We start from the raw sequence: 26002 nt of genomic DNA on the forward strand, positions 1-26002 counted from the left end.
GCAAATACATATTCACATGTTGGCTCATTCAGTGTCGGACTGGCCCACAGGGATACCTGGAAAACTCCAGGTGGGCCCAGGTGTCAGTGGGCCCTCCTGCTTCAAAACATTTGGCCTATTTCATGACCATTACCTATTTGTATGAGTACAAAAAGACTAAATAGATTGAATAATAGATTATAGCATGGGCAGTTACCCATAGCAACCATTCAGTGATTAGCTTTTTAAAGCCAGCTGCAAGTAGAACAATGAATGCAACAATCTGATTGGTTGCCATGGAATGGGTTATAGCCAATGGGCAAATTTCCCAGTGTTGATAAATGACCTCCTCTTCTGTATTCTAGGATTCCGCCATATATTACTGTGCGATCAGTTTCGTATGTTTGAAAAAGAACAGCCGTTAAGCAAGGATTACGATGTGTTTTTTCGACCTAAATCAAGAAGCTTTAGAACAAAGCACTAAACTAAAATGTCATTTTCCGGTACCCAGCAGCGTGTGCCGTCACGTGATTATCGTACGGTAGCCTATCAAAGGCATCCAGCGACGGTGATGTATAGTGGGTGTGGACCGGAGGGCGTTGACTTGGGGACGTGATTGAATGGGTGGGGTTTAGAGAAGAGCAGGAAGGAGAAGGCGAGAGACTTGGGGTGTTACAGTGGAGGGGCATTTTTTGTGGTGACCCTGTTGGTGGAAAGATGCCGCGGGTTGTCCCGGACCAGAGAGCTAAATTCGATAACGAGGAGTTTTTTCGGAAACAAAGCCGCGAGGGTGAGGTAAGGGCGAAGAACCGGGAAGGTACCCAGTAGACAGACCTGCACTGTGCTGGAGGAGAATGGGGTGCTGGAGGAGAATGGGGTGCTGAAAGAGAATGGGGTGCTGGAGGAGGAGCCGACCTTGGGGAGGAGGGAGCGGGGTGAAAGCGCAGGGGATACTTTTTATGGGGTAATGAATTGGAAAATGAGGGATGAGTTGAGAGCTATAAGGAGGAGGGTAACACGTGTGGGGTCCCATGATGAAAAGGCGTTTTAGGAAGTGATTGGTTGGTTTATAGGATTTAGTGCTTTCAGACAGTGAGCAGTGGCAGACTGACTATCTTTGCTGGAAGAGTAAAGCTGGGGTCACGGGAGAGGGGGAGTAGGAGGCGTCTGTGTCACAGAATGATAAACATGGGAACCCGCTGGGTTTGGGACAGTCATTGCGATTAGTGGCAGTAAGGGTCAACGTGGGAGCTAAGGGGTTAATCCAGAACACACGTAGAGTTGCATTAGGGACAAATAAAGTATCAGGGTCACATATTAACTGTACTTAATGGACACGTTTACATTGTATTGGATGACCCTAAGTGAACTTGCTGCTTCAGTTACGCTGATACAACTGAGTCGTTTTAGAATAAACTGTAATTATAGTCATATTGTCTGCTTTGGCTCATAATCTATATTAATGAACGTTATCATTGTCAAGGGGGTTGCTATGGAGCAGCAGGCATGATGCTCAATAGTAAACCCTGCTGTAGTGTGCTTTTTTGGGGCAGTATAGGTTAGTCCAATAACAGGTGACAGGAAGGGTGCATGTGTGAAACCAATGTTTTATTATACAGTAATAGTAGAAGCGAAATGTGTGGGGGTGGGCAAAGAGAGACAACAGCAGGGCCATCAGTTAAGGATTTCTCCATGGAGCAGGTTGCTACTAGCGGGGCCCTCCAGAAACAGTTATACAATATTTGAAATCATCATTAATTATGTCATTAATTATGTATATAAAGCTTATTTATGAGTTTCTCAGGCTACAAGAGTGTATTTAGGGAGTTCTCGTGATTATGCTATGAACACCCTTCCTTTTTTTCATTGTAAATCCTTTAATTTTTTTTAAATTTCACTGCAAGTGCCAGGCTATCTGGTAGCTGTTTTCAACCAGCAGCATGCACAATGGATGCAAGGACCAGATCAGGTACCAGTGCATGTGCTCCATCTCTGTAATTGCCAGAAAGCTTAGGACTGCATGGGATACATAGAAAGATGGTAAACTGGGTAACTGCATTTAGAGGACAGGTTTGGGGGATAATGGACCCTGTGCTGATGCCAGGTAGTTGAAAAAGCAGGGTAAAGGGTTCACTGTTCAATTAATACCAGGTTTCATCACAACTTAATTTGAAAAGTAATCCAAGGCGGTGAAGACATATTTAAGTCATTATAAGTATTTCTGGGCTGGGGGTGATTAAGGGACAGTATTACCTTAAAATGTAGGGGATGAATCTGATGGATTATTTTCCCCAGATTTGAAGGGGAAAAATAGTGTGATATCTTGGTACTTAAAATAACTAAAGCAAGTCTAAGCTTAGCAATCAAAGGTTATGTGATAATTTGAATATTGGATCTCTTACAGACCAAAACACAGTAATATCTATAAAAAGACTTACAATGTCTACATTTTATCAGCTGATGCACTGTTAGATGAGGAAGTGAGATACGCTATGCCTTCTTATCCTTTTAGGTGTTAGATAGTTAAGGCTAAATGCCATGCCTGTAAATGAATCACCATATAATCACCATCCATTTTAGCTGCAATAGGCCAGTTTATTATTTATATTTGATTGTTTTGTGTGGTAATGATGTAAGAGCATTATTCCTATGAAATGGGTTTTATTAATTTCTAATTCTTGATAAATTTCAGATTAAATACACAGGTTTTCGCGATCGGCCTCATGAAGAACGACAAGCACGTTTTCAAAATGCTTGCAGGGATGGACGTTCTGAAATAGTAAGTTCAGTACAATGCATGGCCTTAAATAGATTTTACATCATTATGCCTATCATCATAATTTATTTATATTTTGATAGCCCTTTCTATGTTCCTAGTACCTTTTGTTAATTGGGCCTGGGTTGCTTACTAAATAGGGAGCATGGCAATATATCATCTGATTGTGTGAAAAGCAAGATTAAAACTAGGTGCAGTTCATCTTAATGCAGAGATCTTTTTTTCTCCTCAGAACTTCCAGTTTCCCCTACCACAAAAAGGTGAAAAAATATTAAGCACACCACTATCTGAAAAAAACTTACACCTGTTGGTAAATGCTGCTTAACTTGCACTCGTGTATTTCTTGGCAACGCAGTCTTAAAGGAACCCTATACCCCTGACCATTGCAAATATTTAATAGTTCATATGTAAGACACTAAAGCTTTCATAAATATATACTTTTTCTCCACATCCCTTGGTAGCACTTTCTTGAGATGGTCCCCTATGGGTGGGAATAAAACTCTGCCAATAAACTTGACACTCCCCCCACCCACGCAAGGTATATCAGTGTCAGCCTCATATGCAGAGGATAGTGGAATATCAGTGGACCAGATTTGTAGAATGGTCTTGTGGTCAAATTTCAGACGTTTGCAAGAGTATTATCTTAATTTGTGTGCACCCAGTGAAGTGGCATTTGTTAAGACACTTCTTATTCAGTAAGTCGTAATCTGTTTAGATATGGACTGTATTTTGCAATAGCTTTATGACAAAAGTTTTTTTATTGAGTGGACTAGGGTTGGTAATATTTGAATTAGCTGCAGGCTATAAAACTCAAGTCTGTAGAAACGCGTCACCTAACAAACTTCTTATGTGCTTAGTGCATGAGCACAAATTAAGATTTTTTTCATTTAGAGCAGACTGATCACACACCCCCCAATGAAAAATATTTTGATCCCTGTTTTTTGTGGCTCTGTCACATAAAAATCTGGGATTCTGTTATCAAACTATGCATATTTATGTTCATTGTGTTGCTTCACTTCTGGGCTGGTAAAATGAGAGCTATTCATAATATAGATACTTTTTATTCTAGTCCTTCTTTGGGCTTTTTCACTTTTAGCAATTTCTGTATTGAGTGTATGTAAAGTAGTGTAAATTCTTCTTTGTCAATTTCAACATTAACAGGTTTGTAAAAGTCTGTCATGGCTGCACACAAAAGTGTCTGCTATGATCAGAATTTCACCTTATGACTTTAGGCTATGTTAAAATAAATTTTGCTATGAATAAAAAATGTACAAAAGTCACATTTGTTGCTTGTACTTTATTGATTTCCTCAGGCATTTGTTGCTACGGGTACCAACCTATCTCTGCAGTTTTTTCCAGCAAGCTGGCAAGGGGAACCACGACAAGCACCCGCACGTGAATATGTGGACTTTGAACGGGAGTCTGGGAAGGTAAGAAAATAATGAATACTTTAAAGTCAATGACACACAATGCTATTTGTCACACAGTTGTGTCAGAATATACCCAGCCATAGAGAATATTATGAACTGGCTCTGGTTGAATTCATATCGTGTAATTTTTCAAAAAATGTCTTTGCAGGCATATTTGAGCAGTTAAGTTATTTGAGTGTTTTAGCAGAGACAATTCTCGCCATAGTTTACTGATTACATAATTAAATTCATACAGTAATGATGCAAAGGCATATGAAATGGCAAGCTGAAAAAACTATTTTTTTTATTTGCTGTATCAAGCTTAAAAGGAGTAACGTTGCTGGGTATTTCCTAAAGAAAAAAAGCTTTTTGTTACATTTTTGCACGTTTTTCTTATTTTTAGCAGTGAATTCAAGATGGGGAAGTCTGTGAATTGTAGTAGGCCATGTTAGCGGCAAGGTTTCAAATTCTTGCATTGTTCCAACAAAATAATAACACAACAGCTAAACCAAAGCAAATTATTGCTGTATGATTGGCAAGAAGACTGTATGCACTGCTGAATTTTTTTTTCATTCTTCTGTTTTCATTACTCTGCAAGACTAGTGAAACTGGAATTTTGACCACCATTCACAATTTTTAACATTATTTTGAGTTTGTAGGTTTTTTGTGATTTAATTGTTTTTGTATTGTTTTAAGGTCACTACTTGCCACAAAAGCTTTGCAATTCTATGCATGAACAAACTATCATCTGATAACATAATATAGTGTATACTGTACCCCCTAATGTAATTTATAAAGCTATTATAAGTCACAGAGTGACCATATAAAAGCACAAGGCCACAGACTAAGTGCTTTTATACAGGTCCCATACCTCCAAGGTATATACTTTAGCATGGGAACATTATTAATTTTAATCTATAATTAAATTTATATTCTGTATGTGTACACTATTCATATCTATAACATATACACTATTCCTTTTTTATTTGAAATATGTTCTATTTTATGCTAATGTTTGTAGGCCAGTATTTTGCTGCAGCGTGATAGGATATAAAAAGTATATTGAGGTTGCCACCTGGTCTGTGAATTTCTTTTTTAACTTGAAGGTGGTTATTTATTAAAGTCAGATTTTTTTTTTTTCTGGGCAGAGATTTAAAGAGGAAAACAAATTTTCATAGAAAAAAAATAGAATTTTTTGTGATTTATTAAATCCTGAGGTTGCTAAAAGTCTGAATAAAAAATTACTCTATCGCAAACCTGCCAAGGTCATGTAGAAGTCGATGTAAAATGTTATTTAGTTGCTTTGTTTCCATTTTTGCAAAAACACCTGTGTTACCTATTTGTATGCTGTAATTTTCTGATAATGGTGTTATGCACCAGTAATGTGTTAAAGGACCAGTAACATTAAAAAATGTAAAAAAAAAAATTTGTTAGTATACATCGAAACATAAACACCAAGACAAATAAAACTTTAAAATCACAAAGCTCTTATTAAGAAATAACTTATGAAACTCCACTTCCGCTCCTGTTCAGAAAAGGCCATCCATCATGCAGCGCTGGATTTCTCCTCCCTGGCTATCTCTCCTATTGTACTGACAGCAAGTGAAGGCGGGAGGCTTCAACCTACTATCAACCTACTATCCAAGCAGAGCTCCGCCGAGAGGGACGCTTGGGTTGTGCATTTTGTGGAGGCTACGAGGAATCACAGTGCTGGGAAGGCTGCCTAAGGACATGGCCTTGGAGAAGTTGCTGCCCCTTTGGAGAGATCCCACCCTGGACTGTTGCTGCAGCTTTGTGGCTCGGCAGAGCAATGTGGCTGTATCTATAGCCGGCTTCAGTGTAACTATCCGCTTCCGAATACAGAGTCTCGGGAGGAGCGTCGAACCCGGGCTCCCTCAGCCGCTCATGGTATTCGAGGGACTGGCTGTGCCTGTTGTCCCTCACAGTCACATCGATTCACCGTGAGGCCTGAACCACCTAGTACCCCAACCTCTCCCCAGCCCAGTGCCTGTGTACTTTTACGCATCTCCCGGAGACCCAGTGCCCAAAGCCTTTCTGAGCCCGCAGTCTCTGACCATGACTCTCAGTCCCCTCCCTAAGAACCTACCGACTACTGTCCGACCATGGCACATTACGAGCCTGTGTACATCTCATCTCTCCCAAGTGCCTTTCTGGGGTGCAGGGGCTTGAGCCGACTCTTCACTGTGCGTAGCATCTGAATGGAGAGGAAGTGTCAGGAGATTGCAGCTTGTCGCTACATTATGTACACCTGGGAGCGCAATGCCTCTATACGCTGAGCGATCTTATTAGGGATAATAATATCCTAATCTATGTCTGTACAGAGCTCATCAGCACGCTCTGTACAGTACCTGCGTTGGGGTTGCTTCTGAGGCCAGGCAGATGACACGGGTGCAGGAATCGGATCCTCAGAGTCCCACATTGCGCAAATACAGGAATCCTCCCCCGTGTCAGTGAGTGTGTGAGACTGTGCCCCTTCCCAGTCCTAAGCCCCAGCCACTTGCCCAAACCATTGTGCCCCAGTTCCCATGCCAATATCCCTAATAAGAGCGCTCAGCGTAAAGAGACATTGCGCTCCCAGATGTACATAATGTAGCGACAAATTGTGATCTCCTGACACTCCCTCTCCATTCAGATGCTGCCATGCAGTGAAAAATCGGCTCAAGCTCCTGCACCCCAGAAAGGCACTTGTGAGAGATGAGATGTACACAGGCTCGTAATGTACCATGGTAGGACAGTAGGCGGTAGGTTCCTGGGGAGGGGACTGATAGTCATGGGCACAGAGACTGCAGGCTCAGAAAGGCTTTGGGCACTGGGTCTCCGGGAGATGCGTAAAAGTACACGGGCACTGGGAAGAGAGTGGAGTACTAGGGGGTTCAGGCCTCACGGTGAATCTATGTGACTGAGGAACAACAGACACAGCCAGTCCCTAGAATACCATGAGCGGCTGAGGGAGCCCGGGTTCGACGCTCCTCCCGAGACTCTGTATTCGGGAAGCGGATAGTTACACTGAAGCCAGCTATAGATACAGCCACATTGCTCTGCCGAGCCACAAAGCTGCAGCAACAGTCCAGGGTGGGATCTCTCCAAAGGCACAGCAACTTCTCCAAGGCCATGTCCTCAGGCAGCCTTCCCAGCACTGTGATTCCTTGTAGCCTCCACAAAATGCACAACCCAGGCGTCCCTCTCGGCGGAGCTCTGCTTGCATAGTAGGTTGATAATAGGTTGAAGCCTCCCGCCTTCACTTGCTGTCAGTACAATAGGAGAGATAGGGAGGAGAAATCCAGTGCTGCACGATGGATGGACGCCCTGACGCCTTTTCTGAACTGGAGCGAAGTGAAATTTCAGTAAGTTATTTCTTAATAAGAGCTTTGTGATTTTAAAGTTTTATTTGTCTTGGTGTTTATTATTCGATGTATACTAATGAATTTTTAAATATATATATATATATATATATATATATATATATATATATATATATATATATATATATATCTATATATATATATAGACATATAACTAGATAGGTGCACTCAGATGTGCCATGTTAATGCCTAGGTGCTGGACAAAAAATCCAAATCTATAAAACAAAAAAAAAAACTTCCGCACACATAGGTCTTGATAAGTGAAAAAAAGCTGGTAGATTTATTTCAACGTTTCGGCTTACAAACCAATGGTCATCCGTAATAAGTTTAGGTATTGGTATTGCAAGAGTTTCCCAATAGTTGCCACAAAGCCACTGTATTCAATGCAGTAAAATATTAAGCAAATGTTTAAAGCACTAAAGTTTAAATCACTGGAGGTGCTAAAATGTTAAGCAACCTTCCCAGTGTGCCGTTCTCTACTTATTAGAGCACTGGGCCATGGTATCAGGTAAGCCATTACAATCAGTGGGCGATGCCTAACATTTGACACCCCATGATTGCGACTTTAGTTCTCCTTTATGGTTAAAACACACAGAGCTACTAATAGCAGCTGTGTCAGGCTACAAAATAGACAATAGTTATAATTGGCTTTGCTAAGACCCCAGGGGGGTTATTTTATAAAGTCCGAATGGCAAAAACTCAAAAAAATTAGGTTGTTTTTTAAAATCTGACTTTTTAGTGGAAAAGAAAAACTAGAATTTTTCGAGATTTATTAAATCCTGAGAATGGAAAAAGTCAGAATCCGAAAATCCGGCATCTCAGACCTGCCAAGGTTGAATATAAGTCAATGGGAGAGGTCCCTATCCTATTTGGAAGTTTTTGTGGTCTGTCCTGGAATTAGTCCTTTTTGGACAAAAATCTGTAAAATTTGGACGTTTTTGGGTAAAAAAAATGAATCAATTTAAATTTTTGTGCAGTATTTTTTCACGTTTGTCCTTGATCTGATATAATTGCGTTTTTTATTTTTAAAATAAATAAGGTCCAATTGTGGATTCTAATTGGTCAGCCTTTTTTCATTAATATGGTCAGATAAATTTGGACTTTGATAAATAAGGCCCTATGTGTTTTAGCAGAGACAATTGTATGGTCTATGGCAGGGTATTTTCTGGTGCTTTTTAGCCACAACAAGTAGCTGCTACTAGTAGCTCTATGTGTATTCACCCTTAAAGTAAATCTTCCTACAATCTATAGTTGAATTCTAAACTTTCTTAAGTAATAAAATAGGGTTTATAATGTGTAACCAAAAAAAAAACAATGCTCACCAGTAATAATGTGGGGTACAGAGACCTGCAGCTGGAGGGGGAAATTTATATCAACAAATAATTTTCTTATACCTTCATACCCCTTTCATAAGCTTGCTACACTAACCTCTGATATCAGTTTGTGAGTGATATGTTTTCTTTCAATAGCCCTCTCCTGATATAGTTGCTTAGTGCATGGATTTCTAGACACAAATATAATGTTTGTTTTCATCCACTTAAAACTAGGGACTATAAAGATAACAATGATATGTGGGAGAAGAAAAAAAACTGGTGTTTAAATTAACAGGATAGCAGCAGTTCACTAGTTAATCTCACTTGGGCTGCCATCCAACTATAGAAACTCCATCTCACATTCTTCTCAGATTCTGCACCCGCTGAATTCCTGTATGATCCCACACACCTTGGCAAGCAGCCCGTGCTAAATGGCTTTTCTGTTCTGACTGTGCCAGGTTTGTTTCCTCAAAGTCCTTAACCATTTCTCACTTACTGGTTGGTACTGCTGAATTTTTTACACACTTTTCAGCTGTTCCAAGTAAGTCATTGGCTCATAATTTGTCTTCTGCCTATGGCAAACTGGGTATCTCATTGCAGCTAATTCTCACAGGAAAAACTCTAGAGATATAGGGGCACGTTTATCAAAATGTGAGATTCGAACTCACCCCAGAAAATCTCAATCGCTTTCTATCCAGTCCTATAGGATTTTTAGAATCGTATTTATCAATGCAGTTCACCATTTGATAAATATGCTTTTAAAAATCCCATAGGAATGAACTGAAAGTTAGTGAGGTTTTCTGTGGTGAGTTCTAACCTCACATTTTGATAAATCTGCCCTGAAATGTTGAAAATTGTTGTGTTGTGGACTCCAGTTGTGGACTCCAGTTGAGCTATGGTTTACTTGTGTGTCCCTGTGTTGTTTTATTGCCTGGAAAATTCACCTCTTTTAATTAAAATGAAAACAGCAATAAACTATTGACAGTGGCCTAGTTTTGTGCCGGTCTGGTGTCTGAACATTGGTCTTACTGAAAAATATGTTTTCTAAGAGGTAAAAACTTCACCACAGGAAATGTTTAAGTATGCAAGAAGCAAGTTTCATTTGTGTTTTCTTTGGTAAGGAGTCTGCTTTCTATATAACATGCCAGGAACTGCAGATAACACAATTCATTCTAAGAAAAAAAAAATGTTGCTGTAAAATATATTGGTCCTTATTTGTATCACTGTGTTTCTGTGTTTTTGTCTATATGTTTTTATAAACTAATTTCTGTACATACATTGAATATCTGCATTCTGTGGAGTATTTGTCAGTATGGTGTTAATGGAAAAAAACTGGAGTAAATAATATACATCAGTACTAGTATCCTATATATAATTCCTGAAAATCCTGTGATGCTTTTCTCATTTTAACATTTTTAAGAACAAATCATTCTATAGCATACTAAAGGTAAGCTGGGCACATAAGGAGTACAGTAAAGCTTTGCCAACATTTTTTAATGAAATTCTTGAAAACTGACCTGCAAGCTTCAGATGTAGATGGGTTAGAGAAAGAGACTAAAGGAAAGGGGGTGGCACTGGAGGGTGACTCAGAATGCATAGACAGCAGGAGTGAAATGTTTTGTTACTCAACAGGGGCCACTAGTCCCCCTGCCTAAGGGCAATAAGCAGAATAAGTGCCAAGTGAAGGCATGGCTTGAGAAACCAGTGCTACACTCCGTGACCTGCAAATAATTGACTGTATATTCAGTGTAGATCACTGTAGCCACAGACAATAGATTATGTTATCTGTGGAACTTTTAAGGGTTAAACAAGTTACACCAGAAAATTAAAATGCCCTATATGAATGTTCAGTTAATGGTACATTGTATCAATGTGTAAAAGCACAGGCATGAGATCTATCGCCTGGAATGCTTGGGACCTGGGGTGTTCTAGATTAGGGGCTTTTCTGTAATTATGTTCACCATACCTTAACTCTGCTAAAAATGGTACAGGTATGGATCTGTTATCTGGAAACCTGTTATCCAGAAAGCTCCGAATTACGGATAAACTGTCTCCCATATACTCCATTTGATCCAAACAATCCAATGATTTTTTCTCTAATAATAAAAAAGCATCTTGTATTTGATCCAAACTAAAATAAAAGTAATCCTTATTTTAAGCAAAATCAACCTATTGGGTTTACGTAATGTTTACCAGGCCTGGATTTGTGGAAAGGCCACAAAGGCCCAAGCTTAGGGAGCGGCATGCTGCCCAACCACACCCACATTGGTTCGGAAGCACTGAGGATTCATAGGAGATACAAAAGTTTTAAAAATTTCCCGTGCACCAATCCCCAGTACTCCGAAACCGATGCTGAAAATTTGTGCATAAAGGAAGGGGATGGGAGCAGTGGCGTAACTACCGAGGAAGCAGACCCCGCTGTTGCGGGGGGGTACAGGGGGCCCGGCGGGGCCTACTTCCTCAGCAGTATGCACAACCGGCAGGGACCATTTCAGCAGTGGCGGAACTACCCGATGGGGTCCGCAATCATTGCAGGGCCGGCCCGTGCCAACAGGGTGCCCTAGGCACCAGGTCGGCTATTCCACCCCCGTGTGTGTGCATACACACTCTTTACGCGCTTGTGCTCCATAGGAAGATGGTGGAGGGAGGTAGTGGGTGTGACAAAGGGAGGAAAAAAGATAGAGGAGAGCTAGTGCGTAGATGCGGTCCGCGCCAATCTCCACAGCGGCCTGGTGTGACAATGGAGGGTAGGTAACTAGCCACTATTCTTTCTATTCTCCCTGCTGACAACCAAGGGAATAGTTGGCCATACCGTAGCCCTCATTCCTTGCCGGCTTTACCGATGCACTTTTGCCGCACATTCTAGGAAGGAGTAGGACGTGAAATGTGGTGATTTACTTTTATGGAGGGAGTGTCAGCTAGCACATTAACCTCCCTGACAAATAAAGCTGTTTGGTCTGTGCAGTCTGACGTCCCCCCCCCCCGAGTTATATTTGTTCCATAGATCTCTATTCCAGTATTGGGGACATGCTGGTGCTGGCCCCATTGTAAGCAGCAGTCCTGCCCTACTTTACGACTGAAATTCTAGCTATCTATAACAGAGCATTCTGTCCCAGTGGCTGCACAGATCATATCTGATCCCCATTGTAAGCATCAGTCCTGCCCTGCTTTATGGCAGCTGAAATTCTAGCTATCTGTACAACGGAGCATTCTGTCCCAGTGGCTGCATAGATCATATCTTATCCCCATTGTAAACAGCAGTCCTGTCCGGCTTTAGGGCTATCATCTTAGCTATTTGTATAGCAGGGCTACAGGATTAAAGGTTGATAGGTAATTCAACAGCATCAGAGAAGAACTGTTTTGCCTTGTTAAGTATTCATATTTATCTTATTATTAAAATCATTTTTAGCATGTTGTATCTAATAGTGAAGGGAAGGTTATGTAGCTGAAATAGATCTGGCAAAAGCAAGGTCAGAAAGTCACACAACATGGGGCATCAGAGCATGAATACAATGTACCACTCAGTCAGCTTTTTTTAGCAGACCCTCTCAGCACAGGGGAAGGATGCACAGAATGTGAGGATGGTAGACAGACCATTTTAAAATACATTAAACCTGTGTGGATGTGCTCCTTCTACACATTATACAGTATACTTGTGGATATAGCAAAGCTGTGTAGAAGGTAGCATTAACTAGGATGAGTTGAGGCCGGGGGCCCAAATGTATTTTTGCAGGGGGGCCCTGTGACTTCTAGTTACGCCACTGGATGGGAGAGATGAGCGGCAGTGGGCCTAGGGGCACCTGCTCTTTAAATCCGGCCCTGATTTTACATGATCCTCTAGTAGACTTAAGGTATGAAGATTCAAATTACAGAAAGATCCATTACCTGGGGAAAAACCCAGGTCCGATAATAGGCCCCATACCTGAAAATATATCCAATATGGATTATGCTAAATTGGAATATTGTGGAATATTTGATAAACATGGCCCTCTGTTTTTACTTTGTAAATCTTCATTGGGTGGGCCTTTCTGACCCTCATCATGAATGAAAATTATAATCAACATAAACATATCTAACCCTGTATTTCAGAATAATTTGTATTTGTTAGTACAGGTTCTGGTTTCAAGTGGTGTATTTGCTTATCTTGCCTATATCATAATTGATCTGTTCCATAGTCAAGAACCCTGCCTACTCGTTCTTTTTTGTCAATAACTAAACATAAAGATACAACAAACAAATAGTCCTTGTCTGGACCTGCAGTGCTGGTCTGGCTGGTGAATTGTGCCTACTCACCACTTGTATACAAAATATTCATATTGCATGCACTTACACTTTATTATTCAGCTCAGTACTTTATTCCAGAATCATGGGCGGGGTTGCCTCCAACCAAGAGCATTCGCTGCCCATCAAAATGAAAGTAAAAGACACAAAAAGATTATTAAAGGAACATTTAGTCAGGATTTGTATCAGCACTCCATTACACAGAGTTTCATTCATGTGGTTACAGTTTGGGTTCTCTCTTGTGTAGACTGGTGTTTTGTTGTATGTGTGTGGTACATACTTTCTCATACATGTGGGTATGGGTATATGGTTATCATTTTATCTAATGGTCTCTGCTTATACCATTCCTCTGACCACACACAAGTCTATATGTTAAACCTGATATTTTAGTAAGTTGTGCATTGGTTCCCCATTTTTTCTAAGGATAATGTAACTTAGAAGAGCATAGTATTGTCATTTCTAAGTCATTATTTTTTTATTGTGTAATTCACAATTATTTTTATTAAATAGTCCCAACATTTGCGCTGTAATTTATGTGTGTGGCTTTTGATTGTGTGTGGCTTTTGATTGTGTGTTGGTTAGATGTTGTGTGCAGTCTCAGTCAAGATATAGACAGGAAGCTTGATCCTGTATACTGCACACAGTGTGTGAGCTGAAGCCATGGCTTCTGTGAAGCAGATAACACAACATCCTCTTCCTGAGTCAGCATGCTTATAGATATGTAGTTATAGGCACAAGCCCCAAACTTGTCTTTCCTCCACTATACAAGCTTTCAATAGTAACGATATAAGTAATGATATATTTTTACTTTTCCCATCAAAGACTAGTCTCATTGGCTTATTTATTGCTTTACAAATTGTATTCAAAAGTCTTTCAACCCTTTGAAGATATATCAAAAAGTAGGGACTACTGTGGCCACAGCTTAAACCCTACAGGTTAAAGGAGAACTAACCCCCCCCCATATACCCAGGCTCCCTCAGCTCCCTTTCCACAACATCTATTTCATTTAAAATGTTTCCCTGTGTGTGGACCTGGCACAAAAATGCAGAGTTGAGCAACCAAGTTCGCAAATGCCATTTTCCCCTGTCATTTCTTATGTAACATTGACATAATAAAAATATTAATAAAAAGCATGAAATAGGAGGGTGATTTAGACAAATTGTTTGTTGACACTGTCTTGAGATCTATTGATCACCAGCTAAAGGTCTACTGGTAGATCCCGATCTACCTTTTGGGCACCCCTGGAATAGATGTGGGGAGTTTTTGTGCTCCTTTAAGGCATTCAAGCCTTTCTGAGTGAGGTGTGTGTGTCTGTATATGTTATTTAAAACATCCACATACAGGGGCGTAACTACAGAGGAAGCAGACCCTGCAGCTGCAAGAGGTCTCAGAAGGTAAAGGGGGCCCTAATAAATTAGCAATTTTATATTGGTAAAAGAGGTCAACCTCTGCATATGTTAATTTTTTATTTTTTTTAAATAAATTTTCTGTGGAGCCCAGTATTAATTAAATGCTATAGTGAATTTCAAGTGTATGCACAAATGATCAATACCAGCATTTATTTATTTGGCGCCAAAGTTACACAGCATGTTACAATATGTCAGTAGAAGGATCTGCACTCGCGCTGTGAAAAAAATACAGATTTAGTCTAAATCACTTTGCATTCCAAAATGCAAAATTCAGGCCTTATTGGGACCTTTAGCAAGGATCCTGTTCTCAATTTATGCATGTTAGAGTGCAGCTAAACAGCTGTGTATATATGTGTGTATATATATATATGTGTGTGTGTATATATATATATATATATATATATATATATATATATATATATATATATATATATATATATATATATATATATATAATTTATTTTTTTTTATATATATTGGGAGCCAGATCTAAAGGGCACCATGTGAAAGCATATTAAGATACAATTACGAACCCCTCTCCTGTTTGCAGTAGCAATAGAGCCTCTGGCCATAAGTATAAGAAATGCCCCTAATATAGTTGGACTTCGCTACAAGACATCCGAAGAACGCATAGCCCTCTATGCTGATGATATTCTGCTATTTTTGGCAGATCCGGGTCGTACACTTCAGTCGGCCTTAGATATAATACAGGACTTCGGTATGTACTCTGGTCTGAAGATAAAGTGGGGTAAATTGCTCATAATGCCCATAGATGACATCCCCCCACATCAACAAACCCCGGTCCACCAACTGGTCTGGGCAGCCCAAATAAAATACCTGGGTGTAACTGTGACATCAAAGGCTACCGATTTCCCTGAGCTTAATTTAGGTCCACTGGTGGCTAAGTTTACAGCGACTTCTGCTCAATGGCAGAACTTGCCTCTGACATTATGGGGGAAGATTAATATCTTTAAGATGGTTTTTCTCCCAAAATTCCTATACTTTTTCAGAAACACTCCGATCAAATTGTCGAAGGAATTTTTTCGGAAAGTCAACACGGTGTTAATATCATTTATATGGGCAGGGAAGCAGGCCAGAATTTCCTGGGAATCCCTCACGGCTCCACCTTCGTGTGGGGGTCTAGGTCTACCAAACCTTTGGCTGTATTATTTAGCGGCTCAACTATCACATATTCATGAATGGTTTAATCCTGATCCTGAAAACCCCAATATGCTATTACATGGCCTGCTCTTGGGCTCTTTGGAAGCTTTGGCACTTTGTCCCATGCGTAAATTGAAAGATCTACCCCAGCTTCCCCCAGTTCTATATGCCCCATATATGGCCTGGCAGCTGGCTCTCCGACTGTGCAAGGTGTCTCCAACTTTGTTCTCCCACCACACTCCACTGTGGGGAAATTCCAATCTCCCGCATCTCCGCTACCTCACTGATTTTTTGTACTGGCCCACTAGACGGATCAAAAAACTCGGAGACATCCTGAAAGATGGGGTCTTTGTCACTCTCCCCCAATTGCAAGAGTTATGTCCTGACACAATAATCAACCCCTTCAGATACTTGCAATTAAAGCATGCCTTTAAAGCTCAGTTTGATGGGTATATACCCTCCTTTCACAAATTTGATGTTTCCAGTACATTACATGCGGAGAACCCGCGCAAATTGGTATCATGCCTTTACAGGAATTTAATGGAGGCGGGGAGTACTCCCTTCCAAGTAGCCCAGCGGAAATGGCAGAGAGTTCTACCTACGATAACTGATGATGTGTGGGATGAGGCTACTGACAAAGCCTATAATTACCTTATCTCAACGAAAGACAGGCTGATTAGTTTTAAAATATTGCATTTCTATTACTATTCCCCTCTTAGGCTGAGTAGGATCTTTCCTGATAAGTCTTCGGCATGTCCCCGATGTGCTCAGGCTAATGCAGATTTTATATATATGTTGTGGGAGTGCCCAAGAATACTCCAGTTCTGGAAAAGAGTGGTTGGTTTGCTTAGTGATACTTTAGCCCTTCCCCAAGTAGTCTCCCCTGAAGCCTGCCTTCTGGGGGCAATAGATGAGCTAGTTCCTAAAAGCGGTACTAGAATAATGTATAGATCCCTGTTATTTTATGCAAGGAAGGTCATTATTATGCACTGGATTCAACCTATGCCTCCCTCAATTAACCAATGGCTTAACATGGTGAATCATATGCTTCCGGTAATAAAGCTTACGTATGAAGCCCGTGGTCACCCTGAGAAGTTTGACAAAGTATGGGGTCAATGGATAGACATATACCCTATGGTTTCCGGAAATGTGTGAGCATTGTACATTACAAGAAATGTGGTAACTTATGCTGTATGGTGTCACGTGTGATATTGTGTTGCTGTGCAACCTTTGTACTTTTCTGTTACTTGTCATTTGATGTCCTGCCAACTGTTCTTAATAAATAAAAACTTTTTTAAAAAAAAAAAGATACAATTACGAAAATAAATAGAAGGTGGACTGCAAAACCAATATTTTAAAAGTACAATTTATTATATAATCACAGAAACGCTGGCCGGCCAGAAAACACTGAAATTACTGATTTTAGAATTATTTATTCATAATTTATTCACTGTGTTTTCTGGCCGGCCAGTGTTTTTGTGATTATATAATAAATTGTACTTTTAATATATTGGTTTTGCAGTCCACCTTCTATTTATATTCGTAATTGGTTTTTATCCCCAATAGAACCTTAGGAATTGAAGGTGTGCAGTCTCGACCAATATAATACCCTTCCCCCATCTGTCACAGGAATTTCTTCATATTAAGATACATAATTTCTGTGAGGTTTCAACTCTCCACAGTTACCTGCTGGCTTTTGCATTACTTTGCTTTAACTTTCATTATGCTGCAGTCTTGGTTTATAATTTTATCCTGAAATATCTGGGGTAGTTTTATTTTTGGGTCAATGCTCCTCCTTGGTAAAACAAGTCAAGTCCAGTAAATATTCCCAGCTATGGTATCTATGGTTGAAACTGAGATCACTTTATTTAAAAAAGTTCAATAGGAAGAACATCATGGAGCTTCATTACAAACAATGATCTTGTTGCTGTTTAAACATTATTTTAAACCTTTATTCTATCCTGTTTCCTAGAACAGGCGTATGTTAATACCTCTCTTGCTTAATTCTTAGGGTAAGTCACCTGGCGACTAATCGCCTCTTCTTCTGGGTGACAATCTCCCCGATCTGCCTTCCCCTACATTCCTGCCGGCTATAATAAGAAATCGCCAGCGGGATTGCACTCGCAGCACTCAGTTTTCGATGTTGCTTCACAAGGAAACTTCAGGCAGATCGGGGCGACCCTTATGTGAAACAAATGTGTGCACTATCTTGCTTATCAGTGCTGCCACATCTTCCTGTCTATTGCAGCACAAACTGCTCTGTGGTATGTCCAGGTTAGACCATCTAATGAGTGTAGTGGAAGTAGGGGGAAGCTGCAGCCCTTACACACATTGAGAAGATGCACTGGTATGCAGCGCTTTCTGTTCAAACATATTTAATCTGATTCACTACAATACTCTGTGACTATGAAGGGTTTTTGTGGTTTTTTTTTATTGAAAACTTTATAACAAAATATGAACAGTGGAATATAGCAATAATCAAGGAATCTATAATAGCACTGTAATATTACTAAGGGGGTTAAAACATTTCACAAATGAAGACAGCTACAAGTTAAGGGGAGTGTGAGACACAAGGTGTAGTGATGCACAAGTTTAGCAGTCAGCAGAATAAGATGTTGCATTGGTCATTGTATTAAAAGAAAATGTTAAACTCATTGTACAATAGGTCAATAAAAAGGAAACATTTTTGCCATAGGAAAAATTGCTAATGCAACCGATATTATTTTGGCCAGTTTTCAATGTGGCATTAGCAGACTCCTTATTACAAACTACTTTAAAGAACTGTACAACTTATCTGCTTTCAGAAATATTTTTTTTAATGAGGTGTGATCCTGCCTTTTTGGGGAACATTTCAATGAGGAAAATATAAGATGCGGATTTCTATGAATGTTTTCATTCATCCAGGTCGTGATATACAGTATCACATACAGTACAAGTCTAAAGCAACTTGACTTTGAGCATCTTAAAAATGTGTCATCATTCATCCAAGCGGCTTCTTCAGTTGAACTGAGTGGTAGGGAATTCCCTGGTATTATTGTTAACATGTATTTATAAAGTGCCAGCATATTATGCAGTGCTGTACAGTAAATGGGTGTATACACTGAACATACAGATTTACTCACAAATCAAACCGTAACCAAGAGAAAAGATAATGAGGGTCCTGCCCAAATGAGCTTACATTTTAAACCCTTAAAAAGGCACAAAAGATTTAACAGCAAAGCACAACAAATGGTTATCTATGCTGTTCAGTGTAGTAAAGGCTGCTCAACTTTGTAAATTGGGAAACCAGGGAACTCTGTGTCGCTCTGAGGTGGCTTTTGCAATGCTGCTCCCCCAGGGTTACCTTTCCAGCACCAGAGTGGGTCCAGAGGGGCTGCGTTGCTAGTGCAGACAGTACAATTATGCTTTCTGCACTAGAAGAATGGAATTTCCAATTCAATACCAGAAAGTAGGCTTTTACATTTACCAGGAGCTGTTTTTTGCTGTAGCTTGTAACTAGCAAAGCACTGCCATGTGAGGCAAGGTTGTCACATTTCCTCATTTCAGTAGCACCCCTACAAATAACCACTACGTAAGGAAATAACCCAACATAGGCAGCGTGTAAGGGGGAAAAAAAATTACCTTTCAGGAGAGTAGCTTCATCCCTATATTTGAGCAGTAGGCTGAAATAATACATATCCTTCTCTTTAAGATGTAAAATGGTATTAATTGTCAATACTAAATACAAAAACTATGGCTCTTTTACAGGTTTATTTGAAAGCTCCAATGATTTTGAATGGTGTCTGTGTCCTGTGGAAAGGCTGGATTGATCTTCAGAGATTGGATGGGATGGGCTGCCTTGAATTTGATGATGATAGAGCACAGGTAAATGGGTAGCCTGTTTTACGATGGCAATATCTTGCAGGCAATTCTACTGTCTCAGCCTGGCTTTCAGAGTCCGTTCTATGGTGTTTAACCTGGACTGTGGTAATGCCTATCTTGTAATGATAGGTCCTGTTTGTGGTAATGTCTGGGAGGGCTAAGGGGTTATTTGCTGCAGGCGTACTGATAAATACATTTAGCCCATCACTGTGTGGGCAGCTTGCACCAGGGACCCATGGCATGTAGTAGATAAGAAATAGTGTTTTCCCAGCAGATTGCTGTTATCACAAGGAAACACTTTTTTTAGCAGATTCACAAAATTCTGAGCTGAGGCTTTGTTAATTACTGAATCTTAGCTACATTTTGGTCCTCTTTAAAAAGACAATACAACTCATCAAACTTTTTGGGACAAGCTTTGTTCTTCAGTTTTGCCCACCTAAACCCATTTTATACCTTGGATAGTCTTCATTTATTACTTGGGCTAAATTTGCCCCAGCCATTTCATGGCATCCAGACATCTGTCACAGAAATGCTCCCGTTTTTAGAAATGTTGCCATAAAATTGTACTGTCTCGCTGTCGCTCCTCATAACCATCATTTAACCATGCCTACATCACTTGTATCGCTTTGTCCTTATCTTGTGTGGCCCGTGTTTACCATCTCAGTTTGATCTTATTTTCTTCTCTTTCTCCCCCAGCAGGAGGATGCTTTGGCCCAGCAGGCCTTTGAAGACTCTCGAAGGAGAACACGTGAGTTTGAAGACAGAGACCGCTCTCACCGGGAGGAAATGGAGGTGAGAGTTTTACGACCACGCTGCCCATAACTGGTCAGTACCCATGATAAAATGATTACTAATTTTGTTTATTAAGCTGCTAATAAAACAGCTGTTTGAGTAATATATTCTCCACATCTGTTTGCATATGTCTTCAAGGAACAGTTCAGTGTGAAAATAAAAACTGGGTAAATAGCTAGGCTGTGCAAAATAAAAAATGTTTCTAATATAGTTAGTTAGCCAAAAATGCAATGTATAAAGGCTGGAGTGACTGGATGCCTCACATAATAGCCAGAACACTACTTCCTGCTTTTCAGCTCTATAACTGAGCTAGTCAGCGACTTGAAGGGGGGCCGCATGGTACATATCTGTTCAGTGAGTTTGCTAATTGATCCTCAGAATTCAGCTCAGATTTAAAAGCAACAGATATGACCCATGTGGCCCACCCTCAAGTCTCTGATTGGTTACTGCCTGAAAACAAGGGTAACCAGCCATTGTAAACCAAGAGAGCTGAAAAGCCGGAAGTAGTGTTCTGGCTATTATGTTAGACATCCAGTCACTCCAGCCTTTATACATTACATTTTTGGCTAAAAACTATATTAGAAACATTTTATATTTTGCACAGTCTATCTATTTACCCAGTTTTTATTTTTACACTGAACAATTCCTTTAACACACTTCTTCACAGCTGTCAAGACAGACCACAATTGCTTTTGTAACAAGATAGTCTCAGATACATGTGGCCTGGTGAGATTTATGTTGCCTTTATATTTAACTTGCAACATTTGAATTTTCTGTACTGTTTAGGGCCACTAATCTCTAAAGTCTTCTTGCTGAATATTGGGGGGGGGGGCTTGGATAGTTAATACAGCCTCCTTTAAGGGGATTAAAGGAACACAAAAAAAGTGTTTTAAAGGAATGACAATATATTCTACTGAACTGGTAAAACTGGTGTTTTTGCTTCAAAAACTCTACAATAAATAATATAAACAAGCTGCTGTGTATCCATGGGGGCAGCCATTCAAAGCTGAAAAGGAAAAAATGCACAGGATACACAGCAGATAACAGATAATCTGTAGAATGTATCTATAAACTGTGTATCCTGTTCTTGAAAGGCTGTCCCCATGACTGCACAGCAGCTTGTTTATATAAACTATAGTTGTGTTTCTGAAGCAAACACACCAGTTTTATCAGTGCAGAGCAACTGTACATTATATTTTCATTCCTTTAATAAACTTTGCTTTTTTGGTGTTACTGTTCCTTAAAAGAGAAATTAGTTAGAGGCTTATGGGTGACAATTAACATTTTGGCCTGGCTGACAAGTAACAGTGGAATCTTGTGCAAGGTTGACAGTCAGCAGTACATTTTTTGTAAAGAAGCTAGAGAAAACAAACCCTGAAATACTTCTAAATATATCTATTTCAGATTGTTCTAAGTCTCCTTTATTTTCATCACTGTTTACCTCTTGTTAACTGAATTTGCCTTTGTTTTAACCTTTTAACAGTATTCTGTTTTCATGTAGGCTCGGCGACAGCAGGATCCCAGCTCTGGTCTGGGTGGCGGGGATGATCTAAAGCTGCGTTAAGTCTCTATCTCCAAGTTCACTGTACCACCTGCTTAACAAGGAGAGTAGGACTATTTTATTTGCAGCCCCTTGTCTTTGGTTCACTGTGGACCTTTATGCCTTTCACCCCATGTCTGTAAGCATGCTGCTTGTGCTTTTACAAACGGTTCATATAGATCTTTTGGTGCACTATGTGTCCAACAATAGGTCATGATTTAAAGTTTACTACATAAATTAGGTCAAGTTTTAAAATATTGTTTTTGTTCTGTTGCTTTTAGGTGCTGGTAGTTTAATTTGAATATCCCTGCAAGATGTATAGTTGAAATGACTGTCAGGTCACACATAAATGCATTGCACAATTTAAGATGAGAAGCTTTGGATCCCCATCTATGTAATGTAAAAACAGTTACAGAGCAGTCTATGCATGTTTTTATACAGAAAAAGTCTAGTCATACCTTAACTGGAATCATATAATCAAATTAATGTTGTTTTCTGTTATTGTTTTTATATTCTATGTAATATTTTGAGATAGCATACTGAGACTATATTTTCTCTTTTAATAAAAGTCTGAAGTAGTTATAAGCACACTAAAAAGACATTTTCATATGCTATAAATGTTATAATGGCAATTTTAAGCTGGTTATTGGCTATCAATTGAAAGGTATGAATAGATGACAGTCCCATGATAAAAAGAAAACCAGTCATAACAAAACAGCTTAAGGAAGTGTATTTAAAAAATGTAGAAAAATGTGATTTTTCCAAAGCGCTTACCTTATTTTTTATATATAATTTAATTTCATTTTTTGGAAATTGGAAATGTCTAGCGTGAGCAAAATTTGCAAAATTTTTGTTAAAGCCCTATAACACCCCCCTGCAGGTTAAGCAATTTGTTACATAAAATCATTAAAGGGAAAGTATCAAAAATAAGTTAAATATAAGACTCATATATCATAAATATAAAGCGCTTTACAGTTTTAAGAGGGGTGAGTTCCATGTGATTTGCAGATGTCAATCATGTTAGAACTCTAAATTATTTTATTCAGAAGTCAGTTTTACCAGCATATATCAGTGTTGCAAATATGTAAATCCAAACAAATACATACTATGCATTGTTTGATGTTAATTAAGCCTTAAATCATATAACGTTTGTCCTTTATTGATTTATTTTGTCATGTGTAAACTGTATTATTCAGATACAGAACTGTTACCTTGTTTTAATAAAGTAATGCTATTGCCTAAATAGCTGGTTTACAATTACATCTCCATGTCAAATTCACATTCACATAATTGAAAACATCATTTTGGTAGCAGGGAATGTAAAAGTGAATGATTGTGAAAGCTTGGTAGAGACCAGTAGAGACACATATCATCAATGCATAGCTAACTCCTATATATGAATGTAAGCATATGCCTAATATAGGAATGAACTGGACACATTTTCAAATATTGCCCTAACTCCACTTTACAGATGCGACTGGAGAATCCGGCCTCCCTTATTTGACAGGTATGCCTAATAGTCCAACATAGTCTAACTGGATGTGTAGCAGGCACTTTGGCTGATTTAGGCCGAATAGTCTGAACTGTGCATTCGAAAGACCACTTTCAGATGCTAATTGTGAATGATTTGATAAGTATGCTTTGAAGCAAAGCATTGTTTGCAGTATAACCCAGAGGTTATTGCCTAACTTGAAAATGCTTGGGAGCACATTCCTGTAGCGTGATCCAATTGGTTTAATCAGTGCACATTGACCACTTTTGTTATATCAAGCTAATTTTTGTCCATCCTTGTAAAGGGCCCTGTGGCTCCCTCAGTCCCATTGTGAAGCAGGTCTTGGATGAAAACTTTACCCCCAAAAAAGGAGTACTTAAGCAACAGATATTTTTTATCAAATTAAGTGGCATATTAAAGAATCTTATCAAACTGCAATATATATTTAAGTAAATATTGCCCTTTTTCATCTCTTGCCTTGAACCACCATTTTGTGATGCTCTCTGTGCTATCTCAGAGATCACCTGACCAGAAATACTACAACTCTTAACTGTAACAGGAAGAAGTGTGGGAAGCAAAAGACAGAACTCTTCCTGTTAATTGGCTCATGTGACATAACATATATGGTTTGTTTGGTATGTTTGTGTGCACCGTGAATCATATGATCCCAGGGGGCTGCCCTTATTTTTTAAAATGGTAATTTTCTATTTATGATTACCCAGTGGCACATCCTACTAAAAAAGTATATTTTTATGAAAATGGTTTATTAACATGAAGCAGGGTTTTACATATGAGCTGTTTTATGCAATGCAATATATTTTTATAGAAACCTACATTGCTTAAGGGTTTAGTTTTCCTTTAAGCAGTTAGAGTAGTAGACTAATATTTGGTCTGCAGCACTCTAGTAAGACAGCTGCGATCTGACAGAGGACCCCCTTCAATTTCTGGAGAGACGACAATAGCACTGAAAATAAAATTATTAGAAACATTTATTTTCTAATTATTTTGGACAGTTATTGGGTTATTTTTTAATTCCACTGTGCAAAAACTGGATTATGATATTAACTTCTTCCACTTTAGGTTTAGCAAATTTGAAGCAATATATACTATGCATTCTGTACCAGAACCAATGCATATAGGAAAGAAATATAAATAAATCCCAGCCACAAAAACACTCCACCCAGGCAAACAAAGTCGTAATCCTCTGAAATTGCAGACTCTCTTCTTTCATACCATTTCCATTCCTACATTTATGAAATGCCAAGATGAATAAATCATTCACTCTGACCAAGGTTAGCGGAGTACATGCTAAGCTCTTGATTACACAAGTGTTTTATTTGATCTGTATATGATTTGTGTATTTTGACAACTGTACAAATGCTGCTTTTTAAATTCTCCACAAATTTTAACTGATTAAGCAAATTTGGACAGCTATGTTGATTTCATGCACCCTCTATGGGGCTTTATTGAAACAGTTTATACAAATTCCTTTGCAGGATGGAATTTTAATTTGAAGTTGTATGTAACAAAAATGAGGCTGATGAAATCACCTGTGTAAACTGCCCTTAAAAGACTTGCCAACCCAGTATATTTTAGGGGGGATTTCTGGATTCTGAGTTTATAAAGGAGCAAGGAATTCAGTGAATCTATGCAGAAGTGAAAGAGCTGAATAATAATAAAATGATGTGCGGGCCGACTTGAAACTCGCGGGTCGGGCGAGTTCGGGTCAACTTTCAACGGACAAGCTCCTTTTTATAAACGTGCATATCGGCGTGCCCCGCCCCCTTCCGTGTGATCACAGCGGGTTGGATCAGGAGCGGGTATATATAGTCATATGAAAAAGTTTGGGAACCCCTCTGAGCCTGCATAATAATTTACTCCACTTTCAACAAAAAAGATAACAGTGGTATGTCTTTCATTTCCCAGGAACATCTGAGTACTGGGTGTTTTATGAAAAAAGATTTTTAGTGAAGCATTATTCAATTGTATGGTATTAAATCAAATGTGAAAAACTGGCTATGCAAGCATTTTGGGTACCCTTGTAGTTTTGCTAATTTGAATGCATGTAACTGCTCAAAACTGATTACTGGCAACACCAAATTGGTTGAATAAGCTGGTTAAGCCTTGAATGTCATAGGCAGGCAATCATTAAAAAAGGTATTTAAGGTGGCCAATTGCAAGTTGTACTTCTGTTTGACTCTCCTCTGAAGATCCTCAAAGCAACTCTCAAAAGGTCTGAAAACAAAGATTGCTCAGTATCATGTGTAACCCTAATTTGGTTACTGTCTCTTTAAATAGAAATAAACCCCGGGCAATCCAGGGATTTATTCAACCCAATAGCAATAAATTCTTCAGAATAATGTTCAAGCATCAGTCACAAAGTTGACGTTATGCAGGGGTTGGATATTCCCACAAGACAATAACCAAAAACACACTTTGAAATTTACAAAGGCATTTATGCAGAGGGAGTAGTACAATATTCTGGAATGGCCGTCACAGTCCCCCGACTTGAATATCATGGAAAATATATGGAATGATTTGAAGCAGGCTGTCCCTGCTCGGCAATCCTCAAATTTAACTGAACAGGAGAGATTTTTTATGGACGA

General features: G+C 39.3%; 1 protein-coding gene across 4 annotated transcripts; it reads left to right on the plus strand.

Annotated features, from left to right (window-relative positions):
* Window positions 1-354: 354 nt before the first annotated feature.
* On the plus strand, window positions 355-23164 carry cbfb.S (core-binding factor subunit beta S homeolog). Of its 4 annotated transcripts, none has more exons than XM_018259639.1 (6): window positions 355-774; window positions 2672-2758; window positions 4069-4185; window positions 19459-19575; window positions 20269-20397; window positions 21848-23164. In XM_018259639.1, exons 1-5 carry the CDS (start codon window positions 697-699, stop codon window positions 20392-20394), a joined length of 525 nt encoding a protein of 174 aa, XP_018115128.1. In that variant the 5' UTR covers window positions 355-696; the 3' UTR covers window positions 20395-20397; window positions 21848-23164. The 4 variants fall into 4 exon arrangements, with proteins under 4 accessions (XP_018115128.1, XP_018115129.1, XP_018115127.1 ...); XM_018259640.1 differs by having other exon boundaries at window positions 20269-20364; XM_018259638.1 differs by having other exon boundaries at window positions 20269-20364; window positions 21866-23164.
* Window positions 23165-26002: the final 2838 nt, after the last annotated feature.

The sequence above is a fragment of the Xenopus laevis genome, chromosome 4S (assembly GCF_017654675.1).
Source record: "Xenopus laevis strain J_2021 chromosome 4S, Xenopus_laevis_v10.1, whole genome shotgun sequence".
In the NCBI taxonomy this organism is placed as follows: Eukaryota; Metazoa; Chordata; class Amphibia; order Anura; family Pipidae; genus Xenopus; species Xenopus laevis.